General features: G+C 37.5%; 1 protein-coding gene across 1 annotated transcript in view; it reads right to left on the bottom strand.

Moving 5' to 3' along the window:
* Positions 1 to 18,839: 18,839 nt before the first annotated feature.
* Positions 18,840 to 25,292, bottom strand: part of EPHA7 (EPH receptor A7) — a 167,694-nt gene continuing 161,241 nt past the window's right edge. Inside the window, exon 17 of the mRNA XM_086608183.1 lies at positions 18,840 to 19,035. Within this exon, the coding sequence (XP_086464309.1) occupies positions 18,840 to 19,035 (196 nt within the window). The remainder of the gene's footprint in view (positions 19,036 to 25,292) is intronic.

Below are 25,292 nucleotides of genomic sequence, written 5' to 3'. Positions count from 1 at the left end.
CTAATCATGTAATTACAAAAAATGGGCCATTCTACAAGTCATCTGTGTCTCTTTATTTTGACGGTATTTGGTTCTGGTATGGTATTTTAAATGCTCAAAATATCACTATTCCTTTCTCTTTCCCTTTCCCTTTCCTTAATGGGGACTTTCTCCAAACTAGTTCTTAACAAGAAAAACTGCTGAAAGATCAGTCATAAATCATGACTTCTTATAGCTGAACAGACAATTGAAAAAAAAATTACAGAGCATTTAATGATTTTTTTAAATTATCTCTCCTGTTTGATAGAAAGATTACCTTGATGCCTCCATCTTTTATGATTTCTGAATTGGCTCACTTCCTTTCCTCTAATTGTCCACTGATAATAGTACTGGGGTTGCTACACAGATTTCTAAAAGTGAAAACAATATTGACAACTGTTTCTGATGTGTTTTGAGCTTTCTTTATGGTGACAACATCTGAAAACAAGAGGAAGTATGATTCCAGTCAACTTAAATGAAAGATCTCTAATTAATTGCAATAGAACGCAGAACAGAACTTGGATCAACTAGTCCTCAGTAGAGCACAAGTAGATTCTCCTTTAAACACTTTGGAAGCTCTTCAGATTGTAGAACGTTTTTAGTACAGACCATGTTTGTTCTATTTTCAGTTGTGCTATCAAATACTGGTAGTGAAAGCATAGAAAAGGAAGGAATAGTGTAAAAGTGTACATGTTAACAGCCATGTATGCAACAATACTAACTTTAAAAACTGACCAGAACTCTTATGCATGATACTATGGTCTGTGCAAATTAAATTGCCACTGAAGTACATTGCCTGAGAAAAAGCTGCAGAGAACTTCACAATCAACTCACACCTATAATACCATTTGGTAAGAACCATTCCTTTCTTGCACAGGAGAGGAAAGTGCTGTCAATAAGATAAGGTTTTGTCCTAATTCTATAGGAGTGAAATACTTGTCTACATTGGATTAAAAATCTGAGCTCGAAGAGAATGAAAGGAGCTTGTAGATCTCAATATTTCTCCTTCGCATCAAAATGTAAACCATCAACAGTTGTCACCAGCGTTCAGTAACTTTAGATCTTTTTCCACTCTGTTAGGAATGTGAGAAAAAGCCTTTGAAAACACATCTCCAACCTTACATACATGTAGTAAAGGCAATGAATCAACATGGCCAAGGAACAGGTATTTTGTTTCTTTCAGGAGACCTTTAGGTTTTCTGGAAAACGAAAAAAAAATCATCACCTTACTTTGTACAGAAGGAAGAGGTAATTGTTCTTTACAGTCAAGGAATGCAAGAGAAACTGCATATGTATACGAATTCCGATGTTCTTTGTGAGTTATTTTGGCCATGGAAAAGGTTTAATTTAGACCCAAATGAACATGCTATGTCTCTAACAGTGACTTATATGCTTGCAAGAAACAATAATAGTTCAAAGGAGGTGAAGAAGAATAGGTCTAGCTGAGCATTCTGCAGCTGTTACTACTAATTAAATAATAGCATTAAGCTAGAGATATTTGTCAAATGAGAAAAAGGTAAACCCACTGACATAACACCAAAAAGAAAAGGGTCAATGAGATAAGTAAAGCTGAATTACAAGGGAATTGTTTGGGTTTTTCCCCAGTACTACACAGGGAGGCTCCTCAGTAAAGGCTAATCTTAATCATCTTTTCACAACATGAGAAATCTTTTATTTTTATGCCAGCTCTACTGATACCTTGTACCAAGGTTTGATAAAGCCTTAACTACTTTGAAGAACAGCAAGCATTTGGCCTCTGTTCATTGTTTTTTTGACCCTTTGTGGTGGTCTGCTTTTAACTTATAACCACAGTTCTTCAGAACAGTGTATCAGTTTTCTTGTGTTTGGAGGAGAATCTTGATGAGACAGAATTTTCATCACTTCTTTCTGAGGATCTGGCTTTTTCAAAATATAAGTTATAATGCTTCACACGTTGTCCCTGGCAGGACATTTTCTAAGCAAAATGTCAAGATTTGCAATATGAAAACAGTTTCCCACCTATTGAAATTGCAGTGGTGAAGACATGAAAAATATTTCACTTGTCACAGAAATCGTATAGAGAGATTCTCTTTGCCAATGGTAGGTTCAGATTTGTAAGCATGTGAGTAACTGCTGCTGACCTTCCCTGATCTGCTCAGAAACTTAAAGGTCAGCACGAGTTTATGCGCTGCATAGAGTAGCTGACACCTACCAGGGTAACTATAGTGACTTATTTTTACTTAATATCTGCAACTTGTACTCTCTTTCTTCGTTGTATTTTTTTTTTTTTCCAGAATAATATCCCTATACAACTTTATAAAAAGAGAAATGATCTCTCTGATTCTAGTCTGGGAGGAGTTAATATTTTTGTTCTTCCCCTTGCATCATTTTGTCAAATGAGCCATTAAAGTGACACACAAGAGCTTGAAGTTAGAAGTCCTTTAAATTATGTATTTCCAGAGATACTGCTCTGCACAGCTGCCTGGGAGATATGAGCTTGATTTCACATCCCAATCTCATATTTCTGCCCATTTAAACAGAAACCCCATGAATAGTAACTAGTAATTAATAATCCTCTCCAACTTGTCATTTCCCTCAATCCCTGAGAGAGATATTGCTTCCGCCATCAGCACAATAGAAATCGTAAGGAAATAATAATACAGTTGTGGATGGTATTGTCTTTTCTGTGATATTCCTTACCAGCAAGTTATTGCTTGAAGCCTAAGAAAAACCTCTGACCATAAAATGTGTTAATGTGTCTTCCCTCCTGTCTTGTTAGGACCCCCACTGGGGTGGAAGAGCTGTTACAGAAGAAAACTCTACATATTTTTCTCCAAGGAAACAGGTTTTGTGGGCCATTTATAAGAATAGGAGACCAGGTTTTCATCTGCCTCATTGATCTGTCCACTCTTAAGTTCCAGCATTAGATATTGGTCCTCAGCACCAATGACTGTGGTATCCAGCAACTACATAACTAGGTCATCATGGGAGAAACTCTATTCCAGAATATAAAATAGACCCAGAATAGACCAAACACTTTCTGTCCCTCTATTATTCCTAAACAGAGGTAAGCACATTTGAATATTGCAACATGATTATTAATTTTTTAAAGAAAGAAAGACACAAAAAACTCCCCCCAAAAATGAAAACAAAACCAAATTTGTTGTTCATATATAGAAATAGATTGTTATATATATATTGGGGTTTATATATAAATATTTATTTATGTGTATACAGATCATAGGATGCTGGTTTATGCTATCATCAGGCTCATTCTAATTGCATTGCCTGGCCCACAACTGAATTTTTAATAGATTTGTCTGCTGAATATTTTGAGCCATATACCATTGGAATTCCATATGTATACAGCAGACTGCCAATGTGCAGCGAAATGCAGATTTGTGAATTTAATAAGAGCATCATGAAATTATAGGAAATATCTGATGAAAAAAACTCATTTTTTAAGAACAATACCATGCCCAAAATATTTTACATTTCGTTAAAATGGTGATTTGATTATGAAACTACACCATGCTGTAACATTTTGAACTATTCTGACTGTGAAAAGACTATGAGTTGAACAGAGCATCCTAAATTTAGCAATACATACATTTTTGGTAAAAACTGAAGCAAAGTAAAAGAGTGTATCTTTTAGAATATTTATCACTTCTGTCTTATTTTTCATTACAAGATTTCAAAGTGTTTTATAAACATCAATTAAATCACACTTGTCTCCTCATCTGCTTCAAATGGGTAAACTGAAGTTCAGAGGGATTAGAGGGTTTCTCTGTGATAAAGTAGTAAATCAGTGCAAGAACTGAAAATACAATTCAAGAGAAGAACATATTATGCAAAATTTTCATAATGAAATAAAAAATGGCTTAAATATCAAGGAGATTGTTTGATATAGATATATAATTGGATCAAATCTAGTGAAAACAACATTTATGTGCTAGTGGGAGCAAAATTTATCTTTGTGATGGAAGTATTCAAATCACATTTGGGACTATTTTCCGGTAATAACATGCCTGTTTCTGGAGGAAAATAGATTCTTGAAAATTGTTTGTACATCAAAGAACAAGTGAGAACTTATGGTTTTATATATCTCTGTCTATGTATGTGTATACCAGTATATTAATATTGATACAATCATGTTATTAAAGCTACAAAAAGAGGAAGAACAGTGGGTCTGAAAATGCTACCAGACAATGACAATTTTCATGCAAAGCTACACAAAATTAAAATGGCAAATTTAATCCAGCTGTAATCCTGACCATGAACCCAGAGACAGAAACCAAAAAGCTGTATTATTTCAACTGAAAACTTATTTCAGTTTTTAGATATGTGAGCAGTTGTTTCGTAATAGCTTTTTAGAAAAAGCATTAGTTCTGCAAGTAAAGGCAAGTAATGGAAAAATTAAAACAGTGAGATATATTTAGGATATTTATTGTTTTCTATACTGACAACAGCAAGATCCACTGAAACCTTTGGTAAACTTAAAACTAATGTTTCAGCATTTCACAAGGTTCTTGATGTTTTTGTTCTTAGAGATATATTTGGCTATATTGTATCTGGCACTAGCTGGTGAACAACTAACAGCATAGCACAGCGGTGACTGCACGATGCTGTCTCTGTTCTCACTGTGAACTGGGCAAAGATTCCTATTTTATTTACCCTTAACAATTTGTTCTAGCAGTGGAAAAAAAAATCTGCTAAACTTCTCACATATTGATAACAACAAAAATAATATTCATCAAGAAACGTTTCCATCTTGTTAGTTTTGGAAAGATATCTGAGAAGTTAGATGTGTAAAGCAGACGTCTTGGTGATTGTGTGAGCTTATCTCATCGAGGCCTCCCAGAGTCAACTCAGCACCCAAGTGTCAATGGCCTTAGCTGCAGATAGTGGCTAAGGATTTCAGTGTGTTATATTGCAATCTCCCTTACACCTTGTCATTTCTATCTTTCACACATTTTGCTTGTTTCATATCTCAGTAAAATTTCAGCTTCCCAGGCAACTGCCAGCTGCTGCTGCAATATGCTGGCACCTTCGTCCTGATCCCACCACAGTCAATGAAAAATTTCTCATTGATTTCATCAGGATCTGGATCAAGGTTTTTGAGTGGAACAAAGCTTTTTCAAGACTGTCTTCTGTAATACTCCCAGTAAATTCCTTTGCCATACTCTTGGTTAGATAGCAAGCTTAAAATCAAATTCCTGCTTGCCAGACGCAAACAGCTGAACACAAGCCATTTCTGATCCACCTGCAAAACTCAGAAAAAGTTAGTAACATTGCATTACTAGGTGAGGAGAGCAAGCAGGTTTGTTGTTTTTTGGTTTTATTTTTCTGTGCTCCTGCCTGCAAGTCTTTGTTTATTTAATCAACTACTTATTACTATAGGTTATTCGATAAAATACAGAGGGAAAGGTTGGTATGTTCAAGGGTCTCAGGTGATCCTTGTTCTACACAAGATAGGAAATATATTTGTATATACGCATGTATGTAATGTTTCTGTGACAATCCTTCCATTTGCAAAGAACAGGGAGGTAAATTCCTTTATAAGAAAGTATTGGGAAATCTCATTCTGAAATTTACTGTTTCTTTCATTCATGAGGGTGGAATTCATTTCATCTAACTTTCAGCCGTATACAAGCTTAGCTGTGTCACCTGGGGTTTATCTCTAGCCATGAGAAAGAAAAGCAACGTATCCAATTCTAAAACGAGCAACTCCGGTAAGTGGAATGACTCATCCTCTAATGAGTCGTGTCTTTCTGCATTAATTATAGTACCTAAATAATTAATTTAGGCTAGTCACATGGATTCTCTGTCCCACTATTAATTTTTTCTTCAAAAGAGAAATAAGACCTATTCTAAAGACAAACTTGTATAAATCTATGAATGCATATATTTATGTATATGAATAAATGTATACATAAACATAAAATATATACTTCATAAAACCATACATAGATGTGCAAATACACATAAATGCACATATGCATAGGTTTATATACATATATACACACATATTACACCCATACCTCCTATGTCTGTGTATGTATGATCAGGTTTTTCAGAAATCTTTCTGTAGCCAGTCATTCTGTTTCCCTAAATATCAGTAACTAACCTATTCACCTCTCCTTGTGGCCTCCTAGGTATTTCATTAAGAAAATTACATCAATGAATCAGAAAGTAATGTGGTCAATCTGAATTTTTTTCTTTATTTGGTCTTCCTTAAAAATAACCCAGAAAACAACTAACTTTTTTTTGTTTTGTTTTGTCTGTTTGCTTGTCACTGTATTGCATTAAAAATTAAAGTCTTGGAAAGTTTTCCTTTCAAATATCTAATATTCAGAACATTTTAAAAAAAATTGTTTCTTTTTGTAGTGATTTAACAGATAAATTGTCACTAGACTCATTTTGATGATACCTGTGTTCTTAAACAGTCATAATAAGGTCTTAAAGTTCATCTTTTGTTGAGAAAATTCTCATGACAGTTGAAGAAACAGCTCATTAGTAGGGTGATAGAGAGGGACAGTAAATGCACTGTAAGATAACAGTCGTCTTTACTTTCCAGTTCATAATAATTTTGTACCACAGAAAACGATTCAACTAAAAATTGTTTTATGCAGTGATTTTTCATTTTCAGTTATGTATTTAAGTCAGATTTGAAGCCGACAAACCAAAGAGTCGCTGAGACGCTGCAGTTAAAGTCTCCTGTAAATGTATTTAAATTCAAAGAGTCTTGTTCCTTTTTTTGGCTTGCATTTTTCCTCTAGATAAATGCTAACCTTTTACGAGATTGTTATCATTACCAGTAATTGTTAACAATAATATTGTTAATACTAATTAGCAAAAATGCTCCTACGCCCAGACAAAAAATAAGCATAGCTAAAAATACAGACGAGGTGCTTGTTAGGAAACTGATCAAACAAGCTTAATTATGACCCCCAGATAAAGGGACTGCCATTAAGCCATTAAATTATCACAGATAAGACAGACTCTCAGTCACTGTCTGATGATAAATCACAGCTAACAACAGCAAGGAAATCAGAGCTTGAACTGCTAATCCTTCTGAGGTTTGTGATGAGCAGCAGTTCCCTACTGTTTTGCATCTATTTGTATTGCACTCCGAACCCCCAAATGGCCTCTGCTTATCTGCAGCTCTAGATAATTTATGCCTATTGGTGTGTCACCTCACAGCAGAGGCTGTTATCAGGAAAGAGGAGTTTTAGGAAATCTGATCCCTTGAAATGCTAATCCTCTGGAGATTACTGCACATAAACGAGTTTTCTGCCGTGATTTACTTTTGTTTATTGGTAGGAGAGATTAGCACTTTACGATTGCCATTTCAGACAGCTGTTTAGTTTGGGAATAAAGTGATCATTTAATGTGCAGGATTTTCACATATGAAGCTGGCCTGAGTCTAGCAGTCAAAAGGCAAGATACTAATTCTTATTTATCAGTCATGTCTTAAAAAGATTTGTAAATATTTTTGCTACATGAAAGACTGATCTTAAATGCCTCATTCCTTAGACCCTAATCCAGAAAAGCACCTACATTGCTGGGTAATTTTAATCATGTGGGTGATCATAGTCACTTTGATGGGATATTCTTGTACTTATAGTCTAGGTGTACTTAAGCGCTTTGCTGGATCTGGCCCCAGCAATGAGATGATCTCTGGTTTCGTTCAGCTATGATGGGTACTTTCTATGCTGAAATGGTTACTGCTGAGAAAGGATATATGATTAGGATTTTTATTAAAAAGCTTTCCCCCTATCTTAATGCTGTTGAACTGCTAAGAAATCTTATCTTTTAGCATTTGATGGGGTTATTTGGCTGGTAGTTACATGTTGTGCTTCTTAGTGCTACAGACTATTCTTCAATGAATAACCACCAAAACCATCAAATTCAAAAGTGCCTATCAGTGTAGCATAACGAAAGCTCGGACAGCAGGCACATAATGCTGCTGAAAATAAGTGGACTAAACACACAGTTGCTAAGAGTTTCCAATTTCCTTTTTTGTTGTTGTATTCAGATTCAATAGTCAGACTGGATGAGATCACACCAAGTGACGCGACTGATTACTAATTAGCCAAGCATTCTGATGGTAGCTGCTGGTGGCAGCTACTGAGATATAGTACTACGTGTCAGAGAGATAAGCAGAGGCAAGAAATTAAGTTGACCTTGAGATTTCATTATATTTAATGTCACAGAATAGCACATGATATTTTTAATCCTGGTTACGTTCTTCTCACTAAATCCATTTCCACTGGCAATCATGATTAAAAAAAAAAAAAAAGAAGAAAAATATAAATTTCAGAACTTCTGCACTGTTTTCTCCCTTGGGAATAATTCAGTATAAAAATGCATATGAGGGCAGCCTAGAGGAAAGGAAACCGGGAAAGTAGTGCTCCCTATTTTCAAGGGTGACAGAGGGACTACTTAATTACTTTAAAGTACACATTATTTGAATTTTTTTTCCTGGGTCCCTTAGGGAAAGGCAGTTAGTCAGTGATTCTGTTAAGCTTCTGCAAAAGCACAGGAGTGAGAGGGTGGAAAATAAAGATGTTCTCAAAATAAGAGCAAAAGATGGACATATAGATAGGCAAGCAAGAATGCAGATTACATCTCTTGAGTGCTTGTTTTTGTTGGATTTCAGAAAATTACATCTTTATACACATGAAGATTTCTGTGCAATTTCAATTCAGATATCATGCAAAAGGCAAAGTTTTCCTTATAAAGTTGCTTAATTCTGAACATGTCTCTAGTTCCTGAGTAGAGAAACAAAGATAAGACCTTTTGACTAGCCTCTGTACATAAATTTGTGTGTGTGTGTGCTTGAATATCTGTGTGCGCCCATGGATGAGTAGAGAAAATTTCTGGCAAAATTAGAGTGAGACCTTTTTAGCTTTTGCCCAAGAATTTGGTCTAGGTCCACCTAAAGATTTGTGCACAGCTTTGGTGATAATTAGGATATGATGACATAAGTTTCTAAATCCTTCATTGTCTTTTTTCTATTCAGCCATCAAAATGGATGTACAGATGTTGATCACTGTACAGATAAAATCTTGTATTTAATAGACTAGTGTGACAATTCCTAAATTTTTACTTGGCAGAGAAGTATATTAATGTGTTGTCCTGTTTTTAGACTTAATTTGATTCATCTACAAAAGTCTGCTCTTTTCTCTTGCTGTGAACCTTGCCTATTGCTTCCATAAGTTAAGCTTAAACTGTATTGTCAACAGACATTAGAAAACACTACAGAATGAAAGTTTCAGAAAGAATGTGTCCATATGTTTTTACAGATTAATTAGCAAATTCTTGATAATATAAATGTTTTACAGTAAGAAAATTGTAGAACTTAAATTGCCTAAAGAAATTTCTGCTAGGTCTGGTTATTGAGATACAATTTTGAAATAATGTTATTGTTCTGGAGATAGTTATTTTAACAGTGCAATACAGAATGGTTTGAAATATTCTTATCCAAATTAGTTTTAATTATGGTTGACAACAGTGCATCTTCTTTTAAGTTTCACTTAGCTGAAATATTTAATGAAGCATATAACCAACTCCTTGCTTTTACTAGAAAACTTAACTCCAAACTGACCATCTCAATTTGTTTTCTTTGATACCTCAGCTTTGATAAGGATTTCTGTCCACTGGTTAAAAGTTCAGTTGTAGTACTAAAGTGGAAAGATTTCCCTAGCTACACGAATGCATGCAGCATGAGCTACAAACAGTAGGAGCTGGAAGCCACTGTGCAGCAGGAAAACTATGATATAGTTATTATCACAGAAACATTGTGGGATGACTCGCACAACTGGAGTGCTGTGATGGACGGCTATAAACTCTTCAGAAGGGATAGGCAAGGAAAGACAAGTGGTAGGGTGGCCCTGTATGTTAGGGAGTGTTTTGACTGACTATAGCTTAATGATGTTGATGATAGGGTTGACCATTTATGGGTAAGAATCAGGGGGAAGGCCAACAAGGCAGATATTTTGGTAGTCTGTTATAGACCATCCAACCAGGATGAAGAGGCAAACAAAATATTCTACAAGCGGCTGGGAGAAGTCTCTTAATCACTAGCCCTTGTTCTCGTGGGGGACTTCAGCTTACTAAATGTCTGCTGGAAATACAATACAGCAGAGAAGAAACAGTCTAAGAGGTTCCTGGAGTGCGTGGAAGGTGATAACTTCCTGACACATCTGGTGAGTGAGCCAACTAGGGAAGGTGCCCCACTGGACCTGTTTGCAAACAGAGAAGGACTTGTGGGTGACGGTTGGAGGCCGTTTTGGATGTAGCAATCACGAAATGATAAGATTTTCAGTTCTCGAGGAAATAAGGAGTGGAGTCAGCAGAGCTGTCACCTTGGACTTCCAGAGGACAGACTTTGACCTGTTTAGAGGTCTGGTTGACAGAGTGTATTGGGAGTCAGTGCTGAAGGGCAAAGGAGTCCAGGAAGTCTGGACATTCTTCAAGAAGAAAATACTAAAGGTGCGGGATCAGACTGTCCCCATGTACTGAAAGATGAGCTGACAGGAAAGAGGACTAGCATGGCTGAACAGAGAGTTCAGCCTTCAGGATTGAAGCTCCAGGAGAAAAAGAGAGTTTATGACCTTTTGGAGAAGAGGCAGGCAACTCAGGAAAACTACAAGGATGTCGTGAGATTATGCAAGGAGAAAAACAGAAGGGCCAAAGCCTACCTAGAACTCAATCTCATTACTGCCATAAAAGACAGTAAAAAATATTTCTATAAATACATTAGCAACAAAAGGAGGGCTAAGGAGAATCTCCATCACTTATTGGAAGTGAGGGGAAACATAATGACAAAGGATGAGGAAAAGGTTGAGGTGTTTAAAGTCTTATTTTCCTCAGTTTTTAATAGCAAAACCAGTTGTTCTCTGTGTACCCAGCCCTCTGAGTTGGAAGACAGGGACAGAGAGCAGAATGAAGCCCCCATAATCCAAGCAGAAATGGTTAGCAACCTGCTATGCCACTTAGACACACACAAGAGTATGGGGCCAAGTGGGATCCACCCAAGGGTACTGAGGGAGCTGGCAGAAGTGCTCTTCAAGGCATTTTCAATCATTTATCAGCAGTTCTGGCTAACGATGGAGGTCTCAGTTGACTGGAGGTTAGAAAATGTGACACGCATCTACAAGAAGGACTAGAAGGAGGATCTGGGGAACGATAGGCCTGTCAGTCTGATCTCGATGCTGGGGAAGGTTATGGAGCAGATCTTCTTGAGTGCCATCATGCAGCACATACAGGACAACCAGATGATCAGACCCAGTCAGCATGGGTTTATGAAATGCAGATTCTGCTTAACTAACATGATCTCCTTCTATGACAAGATGACCTGTGTAGGGAAAGATTGTGGATGTTGTCTACCTAGAATTTAGTAAAACCTTTGACAGCATTTCTCACAGCATTCTCCTGGTTATACTGGCTGATCATGGCTTGGATGGGCATAGTCTTCACTGAGTGATAAACTGGCTGAATGTCTGGGCCCAAAGAGTTGTGGTGAATGGAGTTAAATCCAGCTAGTGGCCAGTCACGAGTGGTGTTCCCCAGGGCTCAAAATTTGGGCCAGTTCTGTTTAATATCTTTATCAGTGACCTGGACAAGGGAATCGAATTTTGTTTGCCGACAACAACAAGTTGGGCAGGAGTGTTGATCTGCCTGGTAGTTGAAAGGTTCTACACAGGGATCTGGACAGACTGGATTGATGAGCTGAGGCCAACCGTATGAGAACCAACAAAGCCGAGTGCTGGGTTGTGCACTTTGGTCACAACAACCCCATGCAACACTACAGGCTTGGGGAAGAGGGGCTGGAAAGCTGCCCGGCAGATCGGGGCGGGGGGTGGGGGGGGGTGGGGGGGGGTGGGGGGGAGGGTTGGAGGGGGTGGGGGGGTATAGGTCAACAGCTGGCTGAACATGAGCCAACAGTGTGCCCAGGTGGCTAAGAAGGCCAATAGCATCCTGGCTTGTATCAGAAATAGTGCAGCCAGCAGGACTGGGGAAGTGATCATCCCCCTATACTCAGCACTGGTGAGGCTGCACCTTGAATACTGTGTTCAGTTTTGGGCCTCTCACTACAGGAAAGACGTTGAGGTGCTAGAGTGTGTCCAAAGAAGGGCAACGAAGCTGGTGAAGGGTCTAGTACACAAGTCTTACAAGGAGAGGCTGAGGGAACTGGCGTTGTTTAGTCTGGAGAAAAAGAGGCCCAGGGGAGACCTTATTGTACCTGAATGGAGGTTGTAGTGAGATGAGTGTCAGTCTCTTTTCCCAAGTAACAAGTGATAGGACAAGATGGAATGGCCTCAAGTTGTGCCAGGGGAACAGGCTGCCCAAGGAATTGGTTGAGTCTCCATCCCCGGAGGCATTGAAAAGACGTGTAGATGTGGTGCTTAAGGACACAGTTTAGTGATGGACTTGGCAGTGTTAGATTAACAGCTGGACTCCATGATCTTCAAGGTTTTTCCAACCTAAACCGTTCTATGATTCTATTCTATGAAAGTGCAGACATATGTGTTAGCATTTATAAGAAAGAGAGAGCTTGAGCATAAAATAAATCAAGACCCTAAATATCAAAGAAAAGTCACCAACTTAAGCTGCTCCTTTTATTTTAAAGATATCTTTTTCATATTTCTGCAGTTTGTAACAAACTGATAATTCCTGTATTTCAGAGATTTGGAAGTCAGTACTTAAAAATAAAAAGTTAGATTCCCATAAATGGTTTCAAGTTGAGTTCCCAGACTTTCGGAAACCTTAATGCAAAGTTTTACCTTTACAGAACTAGAGAAGATGAATCTTTTTTATTTTCTTTATTTTTTTCCTCTAAGGAATCAATCATTTCTCACTTCCTGCATTCTGGGGGGTTGAATTAGAACAAAAGGTTGAACCAAATCCATCTTCCAATAACGCAAGTATAGTTACAAAGCACAACTAAAAAGACAGAAAAATCTTAAATAAACATAAAGCCAAAAACCAATGAAGTGATGCAAGAACAAGTCCAAGTGAAGGTAAAAGAAGGGCTAGAGACTGTTTTGAAAAAGGGTGTGGACATCCAGTCTTTGATCCCAGTCTACACAGAAAGAAAAGAGCTAGAAAGGACTGGTGAGATGGTCTGTGAACAAGGAGTGAGCATTCCTAAATGACCTGGTGTGAACATACAATGGCAGAAATGGAAAAAAAAAGTTCATCAACTTAAAGTTAATACTTAGATTTCTTGACCCAGTTTAAAGCCACAGCCTTTCTACTAGTTTCTTAATTTGTGTCACTGATTATGTTAGATCTCCTAGAAATAGCTTTACTGTTATTTGTCATCAATGCATAAAAACCCACTTTCTTTACCTTCTTGGCATTGTATATAAAATGAGCCGTACCTGCCCAGTACATACCAGGAAAGACTGAGTGATTTGAGGTTTGTTATGAATTTTCATCTGATCCCAGATTTCTGTTCACTCTCTTCTATTTTATTGCTGCCTGCCATTGCAACTCAATTAGTTTCTATCAATTAAAAAGCAGAACCTATTAAAGTTAAGGTCAGCAATACAAAAAAACGTTAAAGCAGTGGAGAGACTGGGTCAACATATATATCTAATAAACTGAGAAAGTAAGAAATTAATTATAAATATGGGAACTAGCCTATATCAATATAGATTCTTAGATATAGATGATACAGAAATAGCAGTCATTCAGGACTTATTCATTTTTAAAACATTGCATGGCAGTCTGATTTGATAGTTTGTGATCTTCTAATTTTGACTTATTAGTTCCCAAAGTTCTATTGATTCAGAGAAAGATTTACAGGCATCTACACTGTAACAGAACAGATGGAAATTCGTAACACTTTCTCTAGGACCATCACCAATCTCCTCTGACAGATAGTTTTCTTTTGTCACTGGCCAGCTGGGTATAGCTATAGCTTTTGAAAGAATTACTTTTATAACTACAGAAAAATAAACACAGTACTACGTATTTCTGTTGTTTGTTGTTTGGTTTTTTGTGTTTTTTTTTTTTTTAATTTTAGTATAGACAATTGGAGATGTTACTAAAAACAAATAAATAAATAAAAAAGCTCTTCATTCCACCTCTGAAATATCTAAGATGCAAATCAGCTTGAGAAACACTGAATGTCACTCATCGCCCACTTATATTGCTTGCTTATTTCCCCCACTATGTAAGATTTCTGATATGTTATGAATACTAACGACTTATAGAGTCTACTCACTTGTCTACAATTACATACTCCCAGTATTCACATAGGGTAACATGGGACCTACATTATGTAGATAGAGAACAGGTTTTGAAGAATTACAAAATTGCCATTTCAGAGAAATTAAGATATGGGAAAAACAGAAGTGATTCGTTTTACACAAGCAAGTTTAACAGATTTGCTAACTCAGACTTCAAATTATTCTTACTGCTTTCACTGGTATTGTAACACAGACCTCAGCTTAGACCTGTAATTAAACAGAAGAGGCTAAATGCAGCTTTGGGTGCTCACACTGACAGAGTAGTTCCCCCAAGTCCACTCAGTTGTTAACTCTGAAATTCAATATTTACTTGGATAGAGAGAAAGAGAGGGATTGGCACCTCAGCATTATATTTTGATGCTATTGCTTACTGCAGGGAATAGTGGGATAAACAAGAGGAACATCTACTGTGGGAGAGACGCTGAAAGTCTCACTTTGCAAGACCCTCTAGTCCCATGAGTAAGGCAGTGTTGAAGAATATGCCAGTATCCGTACACTATTCACTTGTTTTATTTCCCCCATCTGACTGTTTCTCCAGTTCACTCAGACTGTTCCCAGCTCAATATGCCAGAGTTGGTGGAGGCTGTTGCTAAACACCCAGCTGTCCTCTTTCAGTGTAGAGAGATGTGCCTAATCCGGGTTTATAGCTTCTAAGAGGAGGAAGGTTTATAGCTTCTACAGAGGAGACAGGACATCTAAGAGGCTAAAGGCTGTTCCTAAATGCACTTTATGGATCTAACCCTTAGCAAATTATCATTCTGAGGGTTGTATAACCACTCCGTCATAACCTGTAGGCGATAAAAAGGTCTAAATTCTACTTTTAAGGTTTCCAATTAATAAAACATAAATGACAATAGCTTGAAGGCTTCCCTCCCCCTTCCTCAAAAATGCAAAAGTGAGTTATAGCAACTGAGCGCTTAAGTGCGTGCAAAGATTCCTAGACTGAGGCATGAATTAAAACAAAAGATTTAAGCAAAAGTACTTTTATTAGTAGTAAAGGGAAATGTGATACCTAAGAACTGTCAGATGAGAAAGTTTGATACAAAATGATTTTTAAAAGTTAAATCAGAAGCTGCCTGTAAGGAATTGCATAATGATTTCACAATTTTTAATGCCATTGGCAATAAAGTGGCGATGAAATTTGATAAAGCAGAAAGAAATGCACAAGGGAAAAATAAGTCTAACTATACATATACAGGCAGGGACTACAAATTAACTATTGCTTGAGAAGAAAAAATAATGAATATTAGACAGCTCTCTGAAAACATCAAGTCAAGCACTCAGTATCAAGTAAAAATGTCAAACAGGGTATTTTGATGATTAAGAAAGAAACTGTAAACAAAATAGAAAACATGTATATATTACCGTATAAATACACTGTATCGCTATATCACTGTATAAATACATCATACACTCTTATGTTGAATAATTCATGCAGCCCTGGTCATTCTATTTCAGAAGAAAGAAGGGCAAGACAGAGAGAGAAAGCAAGACAGAAGGAGGAAGTAAATTCACAAGATCTAGGACAAATTTAGACTATTAAACACAGTGCACTCCTTGATTTAGGAAGCATTTGAACTGTACATATTGGATACAGAACCCTGAAGATGTCTGGAAGTCAACAGCTGAACGTGTCCCTGGTCTGTAGGGGACAGTGGAGGCCTTATAACGGCAGGACTGTACCCCTACCAAGGCAGGACACCTGCCAGGTACACAGGGCTGTGTAAATTTATGGTTTGAGTCAGTGCAGCTGTTCTTACTTTATGTCAAGTGTCTTCTTGGAAAAGCTAATAGATAAAAATAGGAAAGGATTGGCAGGAGAAGTATAGGCAAGATTAAAAAAAAATAAATAAAATTATAGGCAAAATAATCATGTTGTTCTTTACTCTCAGGATATATATATATATTTTTTTTTCCCCAGCCTTTTCCTTTAACATCATGTGGCTACTGAGGTAGCTGAGATTAAATCTATTCCCAAATTATGCATCCATTTCAGCGTCTGAACTCAGAAGGTAGGTCAAACTGCAGTTTTAAGAGGTTATGCCACCTTTCACAACTGAAATTATCTTTTTTTCTTTTCTTTCTTTTTTTTTTTTTTTTTTTTTTTTTTTTTGTAGCAGAAGGTGGGAAGGTGCCACACAGTGGAATCCTCTCTCAGGGCCAAAAGATAGGTACACACATCTTCCATATATGCTATCATGCCAGGAGGAGGGGTAAAATTATGCAAAATCTGGATCTTGGCTAAATATTGGTAAAAATACTAACTATGTTTTGATATTGCTTTATACTGAGTTTATTACTGCAAAAAGTTGTATACAATTGAGTTAATGGTGTTCTTTCAAATATGCAAAAATGATATGTAAAAAATCCTGTATTATGGGGAGATACTAGGACACTGGTTTGCAGTCTCTTGGTTTTTAACGATGAGTGGACCGTTTAAAACTTTGAACTACGTTTGATTGTAAGGGGAATTTAAGCAGGATAGCTTTTGTAAGTTGACACCATGGCTATTGATTTAAACCCACTATTATTTCAATAATGATGGAGAGAAATTACTAAGATAGGCCTGATTCTTCAAACACTGCTGAGCATTGCGTTAACTCTCTATACCTGGTATGTTCTTTAGTAGCTGAAGTTTCTGCATTGACAGAGTAGGTCCTGTAAACCTCATTGCTAAAATGGTACCCTGAGGTGACAAGAGTTTAATTAACTTAAGCAAAGTTAAAATTGAAGACAATAAAAAAAAATATACTTGTCCATTTCTGCCATTCAAGAATTCAGTAAGCCACCATTTAACAAAATCTTCAAGCAAATGATGGACAAACTCAACTCAACCAGTTAAGGATTTTTGGTAATATTTCAGCTATGACTTTCAATTGTCTCCTCTTCGTCTAGATGAATTATTTGAATCCTCTCCAGAGTCATCAAGATATTCTTAAATGAGGCCGTTATCTCCACTGGACAATACTTAAATCATTCCACTGCTAGAAGAGACTAAAAATGGGCATCATATCGATAAGATGTCACAACAACCAACTTGATATCACTCTGGTGGACACTCAAGATGAATGACTCATGTGAAGCTGTGCTACCCTCAAGGAGAAGAAAATTTATCCAATGCTTTCCTCTAAAACTTGTAAGAAAAAATACAATGTATAATACCTACTGTACCCTAAACATCAATACTTTGCAGTCAGAAGTACCAAGTAAAAAGTGTCTATATTTGCCAAAGTAATAGAATACTCCATTACCAACAGTAGTCTCTCATCTGTCATACCAGTACATCTGCCAATTTCTAACTATGTCTAAAAACAATGTAACTGGAGACAGAAAGATCTGAGATTTTTCAGTGTGCTTTCTGATCAACTTTCCCAGCAAAATGGAAGAGCTGTGAGGAGGATTTAAATGGGCACATAGTGTGCAGAAAAAAAGTGACTTCCTTTAAGCAAGTCTAGTTAATAATTCTTAAAGAAGTTGGCAAAATGCCTTTTCTCAAGGAGACATAGAAACTATTTTTGCTCTTTGCAGCCTAATCATTAGACATGTCTGATCATCGAAGCAGAGGAGAAGGAAGTGAGTAAGAGAATAGACTGGCCACTTTGCAGCTTTCTTACTCCTGAAGAATTCTTACCTTGGAAATCAGGGTAGTTTAAAATGTCTTAACAGACTGAAAATGGCAATTTTCCATCTTCCTTCTAAAAAGAACACCAATTTTCTAGAAAAACAACAAAAAGAAGCCAATCCAACATAATTAAAATAATTCCCAATTTTATCAGACATTTTCATGAAACTTTATGAAATGTATTTTTTTCAACGAACAAAATCTCCTTTATATTTTTCTGTAATACTGAAATGATTATTTTCAGCTTTAAAAGAAACTGCTCAAATATTTTTCTTCCCTGTTTCCATTTCACTGTGAATGTTATAATTTCTGCTTCTTTCTGATCTAGAATGAAAGGACATTTTAAAATGTCCTGGTTTGGTTGGAGTATTATAATTCTGCTGAGTATGTCTCAGCAAGGCCTGTTTGTAAGTAGTGGTAAGGACTCCCATTGATTTGTCTGCACGAGAAAGGCTAAACAGGATGCTCTCTGCCACTTACTACCAGCAGCAGCATCAGTAGGAGTAAATCTGTGTCATCCCAGCTTAAACTTCTTCCCCAGCAGGATCTTTGGAAATGTTTGTTTTAGCTGTTTCTCCTTCTCCTTTGCTCTTCTATATAAGTATTTTGTGTATAAGAGGGGAGCTAGAAAGAAGATGGGGAAGCAGGGTTATATTAGTGTGAGACGCTTCCAGGGCAGGCTTCCAGGGCAGCTTTGCCGGCTCTTCTCTCCCTAGCAGCATCGCCATGTCCTGCTTCACCATCCTCCTGAAATCATCATGCTCTTCAGATGTGGTCTTTCATTCTTGGCATTAGTCATAATCCTCAGTTTGTCAGGTGTGTGTTCTGGCCTCTCCCATACACCTCTGTTTACTCTTCCTCCTGTTGCCAGTTTGTTCCTCCCTTCTTCTCCATTCCTTTCCATGCTTCTTTTCTACATTTCCATTCTCTAATCCCAACTACAGTCCTCACGCGCTTTAAAAAAATGCCTCATAGCGTTCACTGTGCCTCCAAACCAATCTCATGATCTTATGGTTATAACTCTTGTTTTGCTTCCCCTTTCTGCTTCCTTTGTCTCCTGCCATTATGCCATTTCTATTCAGGCTGTCATCTCTTCTGGAAAGGGATTTTTCTTGTTCTCTGTTTTGCAAAGCACCTGGCATGTTTTTGATTCTGTCAAACAAATAATAACAACAGATATGAAATTGGCAGTGCAGCAGAATCCTGATATCAGGAAGTAATAGAGGCAAATTACACTATCATTGTCATTGCCATGTATACACCACTACTTGACAAAAATTCTCATCGACTAGCTAGGTAAACATCAATAAACCCAAAGATTCCCAGGCAAACACCTCTAACATGAAGGAAATGTAGTTGTTTTTCACGCTGGATCTCAATGAGCCACAGGGTATACTTGACAATTTCAGTATTGGAAATAGAGGAAATAAATGAATGAAGTGCAGTTTTTCAGATGAGTGTTTGGGTATAAAATTAAGGACTGGGAGAAGACGTAGATAACTCTTTAAAACAGAGAAGCAGGAAAAGGGTGGAATGGGTGTGTTCAATTTAAACTCTGCTTAATTAAAAAAGCATACACGTGGTAGTTAGATTCTAGCAGGTAAACTAATAAAGTAGACTCTCCTTTAGTTTAACTGATATTATAAGAAGCGCTCGGTATTGCTGAAGGATCTTATAAAACACTTTAACTGACTTGTCTCAGTCATTATGTGATATTAGGCCCCCCAAGACAACATTTATATTAAAGTGTTGCCAAAAAAAAGAACAACCCAGAACTTAGAAAAGGAAAGAAAAAAGATGTGGATTTTACTGTACATTTAGTGACAGGCTAGCCATACAAAATCTCTAAAACAATATAGCTGTAGGACTAATGGATGCAGGCCAGGACTGAGTAGAAATTATTTTACATAAGGTTAGCAATCTCTTAACTAAATTATTTGAAAATTCCTGAGAGAAAAGCAATTTATTACAGACGTTGAGACAAGCAAATATAACACTAATACTAAAGAAAAATAAACCAGCAGAGGCATTTTCCCCTGCCATACCAACCAATGTTCTTACACTTGATTCCAAAGTAGTATCTGTCATTCCAGCACATGGATTAGATTATTTAACAGTGTGAATCAAAGGGAAGATACTCATTCAAGAGAAGAGCATTATTAATACATTATAGCATGCCATACATCTCTGTCACCAAACTGGACAAAATGGAAGCAGATGTTTTATGATAAGCTGAGAAGAGGATCTGATGATACTAATAGCCATAATGTCTGAGGCTTAGTAAAAAAAAAAAAAAAAAAAAAAAAGAAAGGAAAGCTAGAGGAAGTAATCTGAAGCAGGGACAGAATGTTTTTTTCTGTCTCTAGTGTAGTGTCCTAGGGACTAATTTTACATGAAGAGAAGGTATTAGCTAAGTTAAATCTCGCTTCTATTAGGTTTTTTTGCACCTGCCCTTTGAAACTCTAGTAATGCAAGGAATGTGTGAGAAAAGAATGCAGCAAAAAGGAACTCTGAGGAGAAATCCTTTCCAAAAGGAAGACTTTTTTGACTCTGATAGTTTCTTTTTACTATTTTGAAAGCAAGCAAGCCTTTGAATTAGGAAAAATGATTGACATGTGAATTTATTCAAAGCTAAAGGCAAGTGGTAGTCACAAACAGCACTTAGATGTACAGATATTTAAAACCTCAGGTTACATTTATATTGACTCTGTCTCTACTGACATTTTTTTGGTCAGCACCAGGATGAAGGTCTCCGAACCAAGAGATTCATGAGATGGTGTATGTATACCTTGGATGTGGCATGGCTTTACTCTGAGCTGCAGCTGGTTCTCACTGCCAAGTACTGGTTTCACCAGAGCAGAGACCAGGTGCAAGCTAACAAGTATGAAACATCAACAATTAGGAGATGAGGGTCTGTGTGTGACACATGGCAAATCGATTTGGTAATTTCCTTGCATCTGTATGACCTAGCTACTTGTTACCATAATGCTTCATTTCTAGCTGCCCTGCTGTCCAGTGTCCTTTCAGGCCTGAATTAGATACTCTGTCTCCCTGGGAAGAGATAGAAACAGTTTGGAGAAACTGAAGGCCAGTCAAAGACAGTGGATAAACCAGCTGATAAACCCTGCTGAGATGAGGATTGGGCTTCGGTTCTTGGTTGAGTATCTGTATGATCAGATTTAGTACACATTTATCCAGTCTCTCATGCATGCCAAGGCCATACCTGTAGCCAATAATGAGAGAAAAATAGCACATGCACAAGTTACCACTCATGTCATAACTTCTACAGAAAGGAAACCTAATAAGAACTAGTTCTCAGAGGGTCCTGAGTGTGCCATCATCTATCTCAGCAGTAAATTTGGATGTGTCCTGAGGAAACTTTTTTTCAGGGATCCTTCTCATCTTTTCACCAGGAAACACATGTAAAAGAAGGATCAAAGAGATCATATGCGTTTTATTTAGTAGTTGAGCAATGGCAGAATTATACGGAAAAGTGCGATGCCTGCAGACCAAGATATTAGCTCTTCTGTGACATGACAGGCCACTCAACCTCTTCCATGAAAAAATATATTACTCAGAACAACAGTCTCCTCATTCCCAGAGAAGTGGCCTAAACATCAATTTCAGAGTAAGAAAGAGGGAATTTCTGGAAGGGAAAGGTTCTTCAGGAAGGGAAAGACTGTACAGTGCAGGAAAGAATTTCAGACGTAATTTTGGATTAAGCTTAGCCTAATCAACATTTTCCCAGGCAAGCAGCTGCAGCTCAAAGTGTTTGCCAGTATGTGAATACCTATAGAGTCTGTCCCTTCCCACACAGAGGTTGAAAATATCACAGCCCAAAGCGGTAGAGTCAGTCTTACTCTTTCTATGCCTTTCTTATGCAAGAGATATGTAAAATTTCCATGTTCTCAGAAAAGAAGTAGGCCATTCATCAAATCACAAAAAAAACCTAAGGTGAGCCTTCCTGGAAACAGATGTAAAAGGATGTCAGATGGATGCTACATTTCCATCAGCTATGTATCCTGAACTATGGGTAGCCAAGATCCAGCTGTCAATAAGCATGAGAGGAGTCAGTCTGGCATTTACGCTAGACAAGGAGAGAGAGTGAGTTCAGTAACAGCTGGACGTCAGCTCTGTGAGATATGTCCATACTTTCAGCAAATGGCTTCTACCAATTTACGTCATATTCACCTGCTTACTAGTGCTCACTGATCTTAGCTAACAACGGCTTACCTCACCAAAAGGCCTTAAATAAAAAAAAAAAAATAGCAACAACACAACAGAACCTGTGGTCCAAGCACTGCCAAATATAATATTCTGTTTTGCAAAAGTATGCTGTGATGGCTTAATGACAGACGTGAAGATGCATGGCTGTATGTTAAGATATGTGGTTTCTGTTTCTCTAGTATCTAAAGTGAAGCACTGTTAATTTAGACCTGCAAATTCAACCTTAAATATCATGCAATCACTTGTAAAAGCATTATGAAATATAAAATATCTGTTCCTCCAGGATTTTAAATGTAAATAACTTGACAGCATCTGATGTTTTTTTTAAAAAAAAGAAGATAAACTCAGCTTTACACAATCCTATTTCAAAATACAAGCATAAAAAAGGTATTAGCTGCTTTGAAGGCTTACTTTGTAAGGATTTTTTTTTTATTCCTTTTCCACAATTAAGATACTTTACTATTCTGAAAGCAGGTCATATTTCTAGGGAATATCTTCATTCTTTCCCAGCAAATAATTCAGAAGTAGATAACACAAGTAAAGCACTAGTTTCCACATGATTTTCATTAATCCAGCTATATTAATTTCATAAAATTTGTAAGAAATAGGTTTATAATAGTATAAAAGAATGAGAAGAGACTTTTCCTCCATTCATCATGGGAAGTATAAAATCACAGAAGGTAATTCTTTCCTCCCACTGCTCTGGAAAGGTCCCCTCACCAGGTGTTTTGATTTCTGCCATTCAGCTCCCTCTTAGATTGTACTGCCAATAGAAAGATTTGAATATTATTTTAAACATGCTCCACTAGCTTGTATCATTAGTGTTACTGGGCAGCTCACATGTAAGCCTGGCTGATTCGGCTCTTCTGTATTCAATGCCACCCTCCCCCCCCAAAACGCATACTTTTGTTTTGTTTTGTTTTGACCAACACCAATGACTTCTGCAGTGCAGACCACTTGGAGTGATGCCCCTGAACCAAAGTTTGTTAGTTGTAGATAGTAGTTGCATCTGTTGTTACTGGGGTACTACATGTTCCTTCCTCACTGTCATCTTCTACTTACCTCCCGGTGAAGCGTGGGTGCCGCTAGGTTAAGTATTAATGACTAATGCCAGTTGGTGAGAAATGGAAGTAAAGCATAGTGCAAAAATTGTTTTCATGGCTGGGAAATACCTCTCAAAAGCCCAAGGCATCTCTGCACGAGGAAACGAACATGGACTCATGATACTCAAGTAACTACCTCAGGAAAATACACCCCCATGCTAGGCAAGCGGTTTCGTTGGGGATGAGGCAGCTTATGACTGAGATTTGTAACAGACAGCACACAGTCTATCTGGGATGCTTTTGGCAGCAAGTAGGAAGCATCAAAGAGAATTTGTCTCTTGCACAAGTTTAGGTAAGGTAGACAGACATTGACAAAACTATTTCTCTTCAAAAGAGACACTACAAAGAAATGTCTGAAAGCATTTTTTTTCCTCTTTCCCACCTCCCTTCTTGCTTGTGGCAGTGGATGAACTGGAGTGTGTAGGGAAGTTAAATAGTAAGGTGCAGCCTTTCTCTCCACAATAGCAGTCAATCACTTGTCTATGGTACTGAGGCCCAGTGATATCAAAGGAAAATCCTCCTTAAGAATCGCTCTCAGTGCCTTGCTGGCCCGATTTCTTCTTGTAGGCATACTGGCCTGGATTGGAATCGAACATTGTCTTCTTTTCCAGCATCCCATGAGGGTACAAAACTGGCTACTGGGGAAGGAGACATTGCTATTTTGTATAGAGTAATACAAGGGAGGACTTAAGGAGTTACTTGAGTAAAAGAGCCAGAAGAGGGACCTGGGATGAAATGCAGAGAATGAAATCTCTGCATTTCAAAGATCCTGAAACAGGAATACAAAGATTGCCCAAAGTCACCAACAGGTCCATCACCTCCTCTCAGCCTCTCTTGGTACCTTGAGAGTCCCCTCACTCCACCCAATCCCATTCTCCTCTTTTATTGTCTGGACCCACCTTACTCTTCCACTGGCCATGTGGAAGCACCAGTGCTGCCAAGACCAAACTGAATAAACGATGAAGTCTTGGTCTAATTCTGTTACAGAATTAATTTCTTATTTGTTTATTCTTATGGACTCATAGATTTTGCATTTATGGTCTAGTTTCAGTGAAAGTGATATAGGATATCTGCTATCCAGAAAGCTCCACACTTTGGTAAGAAGAGTGTTTTACAGGGAGTGAAAGCTGCACACAAATACTTCCCATAGACCTATCTCTTTCACTTTCTGAACAAAATCCTAACCTCCACTTAAAACCTGCCATTTCTGAGTGGCCTTCATGAGGTATCAGGATGATTTTACAAAGTTTATTCCATGCAAATCAGATTTCTCATGCAATTTACTATGAGCAACCTCAGCGGGAGAACATACTTAATTTACGACTATGACTGAAAAGAACACGCTGGAGAGAACTAATCTGAGATTCCTGCACCTTCGTACTCTCAAGCTATACATACATTCTTGGCATAGGCTGGTTGGTCCCTGAGGAAACGAAATTGAAACATGTTTTCCAGCAGACATCTTAAAAACAGACATGAAGCCCTTCAGGAAGCCAGTGGAAGCTGGCATAGTAAGACAGGTTGGATGATAGTCAAGAAATTGCCTGAGTAATTTTCCTACAGACATGAAATGTGAGAGATGAACGTGGATACGTTCTATCTGTCATTCTTCAGTCTAGCCTCTTTCAAGCTAGATTTGGATGTCATAGTAAAAATAATGGATGATTTTTCTTCTCACCGAGACGGCATCTTTGGAGCAGGAAGTTTGCTTCTTAATGTAAGAGACAAACTCATGGTTTTGTCAGTAATTCTAAGGAAATAATCAGAAGTTAATTTCTATTGCACTCGATAGACCTTACAGACTCGTCAGCATTCCTTCTTTTCTTTTTTTTTGGCACAAAAGAGGAAGGCTTTAGTTACAGACTTGGGGTTTTAATGTCTCTTGTTTATAAATGACTTGAAATACTCAGAGTCATGGAACTTTAACACCAGCAGCACACATAGGTCTTTGGGCATAGCTATGGCTTAAGCACTGAGTGTCTTATACAGTGTTAGGCACATTACAATTCATCGTATGGCCTCTAAGTTGTAGTTGTTCACTTTTAGTATTAATTATTATTAGCAGCACAGTTCTACAAT

The sequence above is a fragment of the Tauraco erythrolophus genome, chromosome 2 (genome assembly GCF_009769465.1).
Source record: "Tauraco erythrolophus isolate bTauEry1 chromosome 2, bTauEry1.pri, whole genome shotgun sequence".
Classification (NCBI taxonomy): Eukaryota; Metazoa; Chordata; class Aves; order Musophagiformes; family Musophagidae; genus Tauraco; species Tauraco erythrolophus.
Note: the sequence above shows the minus strand (reverse complement) of the source record. Positions and strands in the feature narration are given on the sequence as shown.